Raw genomic sequence first — 12,736 nt, 5'->3', positions numbered from 1 at the left:
TAATATTATATAAAATTAGTCTTTTCTCAACTTGATTTTTTCCAATTTACATTCATTGATATAAAATTATTTTTGCCTGACATAAGCCTACTATTTTCCTAAGAATCATAAATTTTTTTTACTTTCTCCATAATATCTTCTTAAATAATACGACTTGGCTTAATAATATTGGGATTCGAGAGAATACTCTTTTCCCTAACTAACTGCTAAAGTTATAAATATGTTTAGAATTATTTTGTCAAGTAATTTCGAGTCACATATAACTTGAATGTTAAATAAATCACATTATCCCAGCCACTTCTCAAAAATTTTGTTAAAAATAAAAAAAAGTAAGGGCCTATCATTTAGACATAATTTTTAAATAAATATTATTTCATAAATATTTATTAAATGAAGATATTTATGTTAAATTTGTTCAATTTTAGCCATATAAAGACTCATAACTCTTAGGCCCATGTTCATCCCAGTCTAGGATTTTGTAAAATCATAAAGCAGTGAAATATCTATATACAAAAAAAATACCTTTTTTTTCTATGGCCATTTCCGGTTTTCGATATTAATTAGATTTATATCATATTTATTTGTATGTCATATTAAAGAACTATTATTAAGCTACATAATAAAATTTAAATTATTTCTCTAACTTAATTATTTCTCGAGATATTTGAAAATAAATGAGGCACATTTTGTTAAAAATGTACCATTTTTCCGCGCTTTAAACGCCCATATCTTAGCGGGTATACCTTGTTGGGAGGTAAAATTTAATTTTTTTCTTAGTTATAGTATATACTACTATTATTCAAAATTTAAGAAAAATTGAAGGGGGTCGGGTTGAGAATCGACTTTTTTTGGTTGATTTGATATGGAATTCACCATATGTATTTTTTTAAAATTATAAAGATAATATTTTTTATTTAAATATTTAGGCTAGGCAAGAATTATATGTGAAACTATAAACTCAACAGATTTAATTTTTTTTTTCTTCAAATAAAGTTGTAAATTTTATTTTGTGTATGATGACAAGCTATTTTTTATATTATTTTGGTTCGCGTATTTTAAAATCATTAGATAAAAATAAACAATATGTTTTTGTTAAAAATAAAAAAAACATGTGTGTTGATTTATATTATTTTATATTAATTTATACTTGAATAAAAAATGCATTAAAAATTGATTACAATTTAAAAAATAGTATTATTAGTTTAAGACAATTAGCCCACCATAATAACAAAAATTCTACGTTATCCATTCCTATATCAAAGGAAACGATGTATACAATATTTGGCTTAATTAAAACATGTTCGGAAAAATATTTAATTCTATAGTTTTGGGGTAAGTCTTAATATTTATTTTTTTAATAAACATAAATTTGTTTAATACAACCCTTCCATAATCAAAACTTACTTAATCGGGCATGGGCCTTAATCTGTCCTTTTTATTACCCATGGGCGTTTAAGAATGGCTTTGCCACTTACACGCACAGGTAACTGCGGCTTGCCCAAAAATCGTGGATGGTCTTCTTAATTATTTTCCCATTTTTTATCCCAGTTTGATGGATTTTTTCAGAAGAGAACCAAGCGTTACTCTATTGTATATATAACTTTGTTATATTTACGACGTTTAGGGCTAGTGCGCTTAATATCATGTATCACATAAAAAAAAATATATAACTTAATTTGGGTTATTATATTAGGTGATTCTAATTTTTGATAAATTTTTTGTTTGACTATGAGATAAATTTAGGACTAGGACTAATGTTTTCCAGACCCGGGCCAGGCTTAGGGCCTAGCCTGCAGATCTCGGATATTTATTATAGGGTTCCTAATAAATTAAATCATATCATATTTTCTAATGTTATTTTTTATCCTTAGATAAACTAACATTGATTAGTAAGGCAATCAAATGGTATATCGTATAAAAGTAACCAAGTAAATTATAAAATTGACCTATCTGATATATTTCTTTATATTTGAGGTATATAAAAATTTAATTATACACATATATAAATAGTATAAATATCTTAATTTATTATTGATTTAATGAGGGATGCGAACTGTACGGTTTAAAAAATTATAAAATAAAATGGTAAATTACATGTATTTTATATATTATTTTAATATAATTTAAAATAAAAGTTTAAAATCAAAAAAAAAGCTTGGGCCTGAATCCTAAATTTTAAAAAAGGGTTCGCGTTTGGGTTCAGTTCAGCAAAAATCAAGGGTGTGAGTTTGGGTTATCATCACAGCATTTAATGATAATATTTTATAAATTGATATCTTAATTATCTTTTTGTTAATACAAAATTAACAACTATATATTTAATGATTTTATAAATTATTATCTTAACTATGTACATGTAAAAATGATTTTCCAAAAATTTATTCATTCATGATGTTTAATAAACTTACTTATTATTATTAATACACAACAATAATAAAAGCCATTTTATTAATTTAAAAACAAAGAATTATAGTATCTTTATTTACATACATAACATATAAATCATTGAAATTTGTACATTGATTATAAGTCCATTCTTCACATTGCAGGCATATCTTCACATTTCTAGATTTTTTAATAGCTTTCTTGCCATTCATCATTAGTTTTCTTTAGATTTTTCTTTTTATTGTTTTTTTAGTATTTGTTAATTTATGTTTTTATATGATCATAAGGTCATAATTTTTGATATCTTTTTCATATTGTTGATATGTTACGATCAAAAAAAAAATTAGATAATATATAAACATTTGACCAATTTTGAGAGAAATAAGTGCAATAGATAAAAAGTTATAGCGTGGTGGCCAGTTTTAAAACATGGCCATTTATGGCACAATTCCCTTACTTGTGCCATTTACATTTTTAATAGGGCTTTAACTTTTATGTAATATAGGTAAATTAATTACTAATTGCTTGTTTTCTAGGGAAAAAATTAATTTTCTAATAAATATAAGCACCTGTATAATATTTACAGATTTTATCAGTTATTATGAAATTTGGTGTTTAAGAATATAATTGTAAAAATTAAGTTTGTGCAAGAAACTTTTCCTACGTAGCTCATATATTCTTCAAGTTCTACCATTATTAACTGTGAATGCAGGGTTGACAGTTAGCACGATTAGGCGAAGTGTAAAAATATGCTGTATTTTTGTAAAGTTTATCTAATTTGTCTCCAATTCGCCCATATTAAATTTAGGGGAAAAATAATAAATTATATATTGATTCAAATTTGTCTGTTATCTTTCTATATAGACTTAAGAAAAATTATCATTTTTATTTTTACTACTTAAATTTTATAAAATTTCAAGAACACTAAATATAAATAATTCATATGGAATAAATATTTTTGGAAAAAATTTGATTTTTATTATACCAATATAAATAGATCTTTTTAGTTTAAGGTTAACCTATCTACAGAAAATATATGCTCACTAGGAGAGCTTGTAGATGAAACTAATATTATTATTTTTTGGCTTAAATGAAAAGCATAGGAAGATTCAATATTTTATTTTTCGAAAAGGGTCTACCATTATATAAATTGGTATCACGTCAAATCGGCGCAGCGTCAATTCAGCGCGGCGTCTATTCCGCGCAGTGTTAAACATAAACTTATAAATTGAAGCTAAATAACTTAATTTTGGTTAATTTAATAAACATTTAGACATAAATAAATAAGAATCTTAAGGAGAGATTATGATTTTTGAATTTTTTTTTATTAACTGCCATAAGAGACGTTTATGGTTTAGCTAGCCGGTCTAGCTCTAAATTGACTAATCATGGTTGAAGTAATATCTAGATATAATAAATACTCATAAAACTTTCCCAAATTATAGTAGAGTATTTAAACTTTGCTAAGAATTAATTTACATAAAAATGATTATATATTTTAATTGAAATTAAAATTCTGTCATGTAAAAAGTTTTTGAAAAATTCATAAATATTTTATTTTTTATATAAATTTGGTAATAATTAAATAAAATATTTCAACAGATTTATTGTCTATAGATGTAAACTAATAAAAACTATATAAGGATACAATTTTAACCTTATTAAGTGGTATGCCAAGCCCCGGGATTTATATAACCCCAGTCTAATCTATTATGATTTGTAGCCATTATTATATAAGCCTGGATGCGGATAGTTGTAAGAAAGGTTTGGACCTCTATCAAACAAAATATTTTGGCTAAAATTTTAATCAACCGTTTTTAAAAATAGACCCAAATCGGCCCGGTGCCAAGACCAATTTTTTATATTATAAAAACGAATTAACGCGCAATTTATTTATATTATGGCTGTTGAAATTATAAAATTTACTAATTGAAAATGATATTATAAAAGTTTAAAAAAACATTATACCTTTTTGATAAAAACGATAAGATAGTAAACCAACATTATGTTTAATATTAAATCCCCCTTTTCCCGTCTAATTTTAGACAACATATATTTCTAATATCCCACCCGAGATCAAGCTAGGTGTATCGGGATATAGCTTAAAATATTATATTAATTGTATCTGACTATTTAAATCGCCGATTAATGATTATTTAAGGGGGATCGCATATAATTTTAATTTGCAATTAATGTTAATTATTTAGCATGTTTTATATAGTATATTTATATTTTCTATAGTTGATTTATATAAAAATAAAAAAATGTTGGTAAATTCGTTTTTTATTATTTTATAATAGGAAAAATTAGCCTAAGCATACTTTATATTTTTTTAAATGATTAATAGAAATATTTTTTAGATTTTTAATAAATCTAAAATGAGTCAGTCTTAATTTTAATTTTATTGGATCAACATTAGTGTTCTTAAACGGCCGATTTGGGTCTACTTTTAAAAACGGTCGATTAAGATTTTGGCCATAATAATATGTAAGATTCGAGATGAAAGTCCAAAATTTTCCTACTGCGCAAAATATTCAGGCTTACATAATATTGGCTAATAATCAAAATACCTTATAATGTGGTAAATTGGTCCAGCAAGGAAGTGGTTATAAATATTGGTTATTAATTTTTTTAAAATATTATTAAATTTTTAATTGATATCACATATTTAGTAAATAAAAGATATTTGTAAAAAAAATGAAGAAATAATTAATAGGACCAACATTTAAAATGACTTCTATTTAATGATCCTTTTTTTATACCAATAAATTTATAATAAATTGCAACTGTAATATATAAGCGCCGAATTGTCGCCGCGCTAAAGTGATTATGACTATGGGCCAAACTGACGTGGAACCATATAAATTAGGAAATTTAAAGGGGAAAATAAAAAATACCTTTATTGTTCTTTATTCATTATAATATCGTTTTACGTAGCACAATTAGATGAATGTATAATTCTTTGCTTATGTTTATATACAATAAACGTATGATTCACATTAGAAATTGGTTCATCTGATTGTATAATAACAGGAATATTTAACCTTATAATAAATGATCAATATAAATGAAACCTTTATAAATATTGAATTATTGAAAATAACATATTAATTTTGGATAAATATAACCCCGGCCTGAATATTTAAAAAAAATTTAAGGCGCTGTCCTTGTATATTACAAAAAATAAAATAAGGCCCGACTCGTGTACCCGGACCGGACTTAGGCTTGGGCCTACATCTCTGATTTAAATATAAATACAATTAATATAAACAATTTTTATATTTAAATAGGAAATTACTCTGCAAAGAATGTAAAAAAGTTATCAATTCTGACGCATGTATTTGCAAGACCTGTGATACATGGGTTCATAAGTGTTGCCTCAGTGTACCTGATAAATCTTATAGAACTTGGGCTTTATTACAAGCACCATATTTTTGCAGATATTGTTATAAAATAGAAGACTCATTTATGAGATTAAAAATATCCCCTGATGTATCAACGTCTAACAATGAATTAGCCTTAATTAGCATGTACTACAAGCATCCCTCTCGTGAAAATGATAATCAATATGTAGGGAAATTAGATAAAATTTCTAAAAAATTGCTTGAAGCTTTTCGCCCGGAACTACTTAAAAGGTATTCACCTAGGTCTTGCATAGGAGATGGAAACTGCTGCTATAGAGCGCTTTCATTGGCAATTTATGGTGATGAAATTCATCATTTATATATAAGATGCGTAACTGCCATAGAAATGATACTTTATAAGTCAACATACGATATAAATTCTGCCCTATATATATTAAGCAAAAAATACAATGACCTAAATATTTGGGACACTATTTATGATCAATTATTAAAGGACGTTTTGACGCCGATTGAAGGGTGGGCCGAGATGGCTCATTTATATGCTGCAAGCGCAGCTTTACAGATAGGAATTGGGTCCTATCACCTAAATGAAATGATTGTTGCTCATGAAACCAAAGATAATAATCCATATAATCGTGAGGTTTATGGAAGATCTGTACCTATATGGCAACCAGTGGGCATTAATATTTTATGGACAAAAACCTCAATAGGGATAATGCTATGTAATCATATAATATATCTGCAACCTGTATGTAAGACATATAGGGTAAAGAATGATGATAAAGATATTTTGGATATCGAATGTGATAAATATATATATGACCATACTTATTATGATTTTCAAAAGTCTCCACCAACACTCTCTGATGATGGTTCATATATTTCGAGCGAAGAATTTGATTTCTTAGGTATATATCCATTTAAAAAAAATGATAATAAAACCGTGGTTAAATCGATACCATATAATATTACCCATAATTTGAAAACATCACAAGCAAATGAATTTAATGAAGAAATATTAAAAGATTACTCAGATATTTCAGATGAGGATTTATTGAAAATAATAAAAACAGATATATTAGATATATATTATATATCATATATTTCACTTGAACAATCTGTGAAGTATATAGATATTGTTCCAATATATCCATATAAAGTCGATTTGACAGATATAAAGGATATTAAATCGGAAAGGATATACGATGACTATGATTATGAATTGCCGTCACCAAGATTGTGGAATAATAAAAGAATAATACATTCCACGCCTATAAAAGATAAAAATTTAGTGGCTTTTACCGCTAATATATCCGATATTTTAAATGAAGATCTTGTGAAATATTCAGATATCCTTTCTAAAGGTTTACATAAAAAAGAAGAATTATTAAATAAGTCTTTTGAAGATATGAAGGTTAATAAGCTAATAAAGCATGATTCCCTAGATGATAACTGTATTGATAGTGTAATATACACTAAGAATCATTGTAAAGGATTTACATACAATGAATTATTGAATATGTTATTGAAACCAGAAAATATTCTAGAATCAATTCCACAAGGGACTAAAAATAATACTTTTTTTATTGTAAACAATAGTATTAATTTAAAAATGAATAAGGATGGTTTAAAAAGTTGTTTCCCCGATGATTGTGGAGCATGGACAGGTAAAAAAACGGGTGGTAGTAACCGTTATTTTGATTTAGAAAATGGCGAAAGAAAAGGTCCATATATAATGATAGATAAAGTATTTTACATATTAAGAAAAATACATAATTCCAATCATAGATGTACTATAAACCCTCAACCTAATTTAAATAATGTAGTTTGCTTATGTCAATATAGTTGTACATTAAAAAAGGATCTAAAATATAGAAAAAAAATATCATATTTGAAGATATTGCAAGATGAAAGTTCTTTGAAAATAGAACCTACTTTTTTAGTAGAATACATAGGAATATATCCTGGTAAACTGAGGCATGGGAATAGGAAATATGAGAATATTATATATATTCGTACGCCTCCTAGCGTTATAAAGAAAATTAAAAAGGTTGTTATAGATAAACCTACAAGAAAAATTTACAAGGAATTTATAGTTTCAAAAGATATATATAATATACCAAGAAATACAAAACAAATAAGAAACTTAAAATATAACGAATTGCACAAAAATGATACCGATTATAGTAGCAATTTCGCAGATCAAGTTCTGTTAATTTTAAATAATATAAATGATTATCCGATAATCAAAAATATATGTATAAGACCTGATAAAGTTATAGCTATAGTACTTTATACTCGTTTAATGCTTGAAAATATAAAATTTTGTTGTACGGGAAAGCAACGAAGTATTCTTAGCGTTGATAAAACCTACAATTTAAGCGAACTCTTTGTGACGCCTACTGTGTTCAAGCATATAGCTCTTTGTAAAACGGGGTTGAAAGATAAAGTACATCCATTATTTTTCGGTCCAATATTTTTGCACGGTAATTCAGATTACCGGACATATAATATATTTTTTTCTGAGCTACAGGGTGTTTTTAAAAAGCACCAAATTAATGTGGAGAATATTATTTTCGGATCCGACGAAGAATTTGCCATGGTTTCGGCTTTACGTAAAAATTTTAATACTTCCAAACATTTATTATGCACACTTCACATGAGGAGAAATTTGTCAATCTCTTTGAAAAATAGTCAAGGGGTCCCTATGAGATTAAGAGAATATATAAGTAATATGATTTTTGGTGAAAATGGAATAATATATTCCACTGATGACATTATGTTTAGAAAAAAAATGTTAAAATTTCGAAATATTTGCATAGTTAATAAATATGATAAATTTCTTAAGAATATGTTTAAAAGTTTCGAAAAAAAACTTTATGAATACGTGTATATACCTTTAAAGAACAAGTTTATATCACAAGTTTATACTAATAACAACAGTGAATCAATGAATAGTGTCCTAAAGATGATGATAAAAAAGGTTGTTCCTTTGCATACATTAATAACCATTATATCCGACCAAGTCTTTTACTATGAAAAAGAATTAGAACGAGCAGTAATTGGACTAGGAGATTATTATATCGATTCTGATTTAAGTAAACATGATAGGGTATCCCTTTTAAAATTTATAAAGGAATCTACAGCTGAAGTAGGTTCAAATAATCATAAATCAACAACAATCTCTAAATATATTACATCGTCATATGGTAAAATAACGCTGATGAGACCTAAAGGTTCGAAAAAACTATCTCAATTTAGAAGATCTAGAAAATTTAAAAAAAAATTATAAAGTTTATTAAATAATATGGCGTGAAGGATCACGAAAAACATATGTGCTTTTGATGGCGTGATAGATCATGAGGAGATAAAATAAATAATTTATGGCGAGAAAGGTCATTAAAGCACTAAAATGTATTCTATGACGAGATCGAATATGGGACACCAAATTAATTCTCTTATTGGGGATAAAAACTATGAGGAGACAAAGATTTACATAGTTTCGATATCTGTCGATTGACCCTGGCATTATGGCAATTAAATCTTGGTAAATTATATTCTTATTTATTTATAATTTTATTGAATAAACAAAAACAATATAGCAAGGTTTATAGGGCTTAATGGGGAATTTTTTAAATATATATGACGCCTACTAAATATTTAAATATATTGTAACCTGCCCGTAATATACCTCTATAATTATTTGATTGATTTAATATTAGATTCAAAGTTTAATTTATAATAATTTGAGATAATTTGTTAGGTATCAAGATATTAATATAATTATATATAAGATTACAGATGATAATATTTATATTTTCCATGATGAGAAATGTGATGAAGGCACGATATATATGTCCATACCGATAAAAGTCATAGGGACATAAAATAAGTGATTTGAATGTGAAAAAAATTATGAGGGGAAAAAGGCCACCGTAGATAGTTATGTAGCACTGATAAATTAATATGGTACTAACGATGATGGTAAATTAATTTTTTGTATTATATTTATTTTTCTTTATAAATATATTATATAATATATAATATGAATATAGTGAGATTTATTATGATCGAAGATTAGAGGTCTTCATTGAGATAATTTCTAAATAAAATCGGCTACCACGTCTTTTGTTTTAAAAATTTGCTCATTAAAAAATTGTCCTACCAATTTATATATGTTCTAATTTTGAATAATATGACTTGACCCGCTCACCGAATTAAATTTATTTTAACATTTCTGTTATCTCTATATAATTGAATTAATGTTAAATGCAAAATATATTTGTAAAATATTTTAATAATTTGAGATAATTTTTCAGGTTTATAGGTATTAATTTATATTAAAATACACATAGTGTACAAGATAAATAAGAGGGGAATTAATAAATTTAGAAATATTGAGATTCTTTTAGCCATGGCATACCACTCACTAATTTTATTTTAAAAATATGACATTTTAATATGTTATTAGAATGATCGACAAAGAATATTAGAGGGAATTGATATATGAATCTAAGCGTAATTCGGATCTACCTACCCGAGCTTCGAATAAGACAAAAGGATTTATGGTATAACTTATTTTCATTTTAAAATTATGACACAAAATATATATTTTATAAAATGCATTCATAAAAGCCTCGTATGAAAATTTCGTATGGAGTTAAAAAGGTTCCCAGCATGATGATCAAAACAACTTATTAAATATTTTACTATTTTAGTTATGTAATTTTTTGAAAATTAATGAATGTATATTTTGTAAATTTATGAACTAAATTAATTATTTATAATAAATATATATATTTAAAAAATAATGGGTCAATAATTATGTTATTTTCTAAATATATATTTACATTTTTTTTATTCTTATATGTTGAAATTGTAAAATAAATAACCTAATTAATATCTAAATAGTCTTTTTTTTTTGATATATAGAGAGGATTATGTCTATAAATGATCAAAATTGTAGTCAATTTTATAAATATAATAAGAATAAAATGATATATTATAATAGGTGTTAATGTTTAAATTTTGTTTTCAAGGAAATATAGTGTAAATGTATGGTAAAATAGTTGATAAAATCTAATTTGATTGCCGAAGTTTATTTATTATCATCATTTTGTTTATATCACAGTTAAGTTATCATAATATAACGTTAATTACGGCAATTCTTAGTTTAGTTATTTTAATTTTACCTTATATAAGGCAATTCGTAGTTTAGTTATTTTAATTTAACATTAAATACCGCAATTCGTAGTTTATTCATTATAATAAACCATTATATAAGGCACTTCGTCGTTTACTAATTTTAATTTATCATTAAATACGGCAATTCGCAGTTTAGTCATTTTATTTTAACATTAAATACGGCAATTCGCAGTTTAGTCATATTAATTTAACATCATATACTGTTTAGAAAATTTAATTTAACATTATATACGGCTATTAGTAGTTTAGTCATTATAATTAACAACCACAATTCGTAGTTTAGTCATTATAATTTAACATTAAAAATCGCAATTAGTAGTTTAGTCATTATAATTTAACATTATATAACGGCAATTCACGGTTTAGTCATTTTATTTTAACATCATATACTGTTTAGACATTTTAATTTAACATTAAATACGGCAATTCGTAATTTACTTAATTTAATTTAACATTATAAACCGCAATTCGTAGTTTAGTCATTTTAATTTAACATAATATACTGTTTATTTACATTAATTACGGCAATGCATAGTTTAGTCATTTTAATTTAACATTAAATATGGCAATTCGTAGTTTACTCATTATAATTTAACATCAACAACCGCAATTCGTAGTTTAGTCATTATAATTAAACATTAAATACGGCAATTGGCAGTTTAGTCATTTTAATTTAACATCATATACTGTTTAGAAAATATAATTTAACATTAATTACGGCAATTCGTAGTTTAGTCATTATAATTTAACATTAAATATGGCAATTCGTAGTTTAGTCAATTTAATTTAACATAATATACTCATTAATTACGGCAATTCGTTGTTTAGTCATTTTAATTTAACATTATATAACGGCAATTCGTAGTTTACTAATTTTAATTTATCATTAAATGCGGCAATTCGCAGTTTAGGCATTTTATTTTAACATTAAATGCGGCAATTCGCAGTTTAGTCATTTTATTTTAACATTAAATACGGCAATTCGCAATTTAGTCATTTTAATTTAACATAAAATACGGCAATTCGTAATTTATTCATTTTAATTTAACATTAAATACCGCAATTCGTAGTTTATTCATTATATTTAAACATTATATATGGCAATTCGTAGTTTACTCATTTTAATTTATCATTAAATACGGCAATTCGCAGTTTAGTCATTTTATTTTAACATTAAATACAGCAATTCGCAGTTTATTTATTTTATTTTAACATTAAATACGGCAATTCGTAGTTTAGTCATTTTAATTTAACATTAATTACAGCAATTCGTAGTTTAGTCATTATAATTTAACATTAACAACCGCAATTGGTAGTTTAGTCATTATAATTTAACATTATAATACGGCAATTCGCAGTTTAGTCATTTTATTTTAACATCATATACTGTTTAGACATTTTAATTTAACATTAAATACGGCAATTCGTAGTTTACTTAATTTAATTTAACATTATAAACCGCAATTCGTAGATTAGTCATTTTAATTTAACATAATATACTGTTTAGAAAATTTAATTTAACATTAATTACGGCAATGCGTAGTTTAGTCATTTTAATTTAACATTAAATATGGCAATTCGTAGTTTACTCATTATAATTTAACATCAACAACCGCAATTCGTAGTTTAGTCATTATAATTAAACATTAAATACGGCAATTGGCAGTTTAGTCATTTTAATTTAACATCATATACTGTTTAGAAAATATAATTTAACATTAATTACGGCAATTAGTAGTTTAGTCATTTTAATTTAACATTATATAACGGCAATTCGCAGT

The 12,736-nt window shown here is 25.2% G+C and overlaps 1 protein-coding gene across 5 annotated transcripts; it reads left to right on the top strand.

The window, feature by feature from the left end:
• Positions 1-1,165: 1,165 nt before the first annotated feature.
• On the top strand, positions 1,166-10,708 carry LOC135930745 (uncharacterized). Of its 5 annotated transcripts, none has more exons than XR_010572879.1 (4): positions 1,173-1,332; positions 1,872-1,928; positions 10,222-10,318; positions 10,386-10,708. XR_010572879.1 is itself a non-coding variant. In XM_065467536.1 (3 exons), the coding sequence occupies exons 2-3, from the start codon at positions 1,903-1,905 to the stop codon at positions 9,040-9,042; spliced, it is 3,393 nt and encodes a 1,130-aa protein (XP_065323608.1). In that variant the 5' UTR covers positions 1,166-1,332; positions 1,872-1,902; the 3' UTR covers positions 9,043-9,211. The 5 variants fall into 5 exon arrangements, 3 of the variants coding, with proteins under 3 accessions (XP_065323608.1, XP_065323610.1, XP_065323611.1); XR_010572878.1 differs by lacking the exons at positions 1,173-1,332; positions 1,872-1,928 and adding exons at positions 9,219-9,297; positions 9,581-9,734 and having other exon boundaries at positions 10,386-10,583; XM_065467536.1 differs by lacking the exons at positions 10,222-10,318; positions 10,386-10,708 and adding an exon at positions 5,676-9,211 and having other exon boundaries at positions 1,166-1,332.
• Positions 10,709-12,736: the final 2,028 nt, after the last annotated feature.

This window comes from Gordionus sp. m RMFG-2023, unplaced genomic scaffold (assembly GCF_954871325.1).
Source record: "Gordionus sp. m RMFG-2023 unplaced genomic scaffold, tfGorSpeb1-WG-v2 contig_385, whole genome shotgun sequence".
NCBI classification, from domain to species: domain Eukaryota; kingdom Metazoa; phylum Nematomorpha; class Gordioida; order Chordodea; family Parachordodidae; genus Gordionus; species Gordionus sp. m RMFG-2023.
Note: the sequence above shows the minus strand (reverse complement) of the source record. Positions and strands in the feature narration are given on the sequence as shown.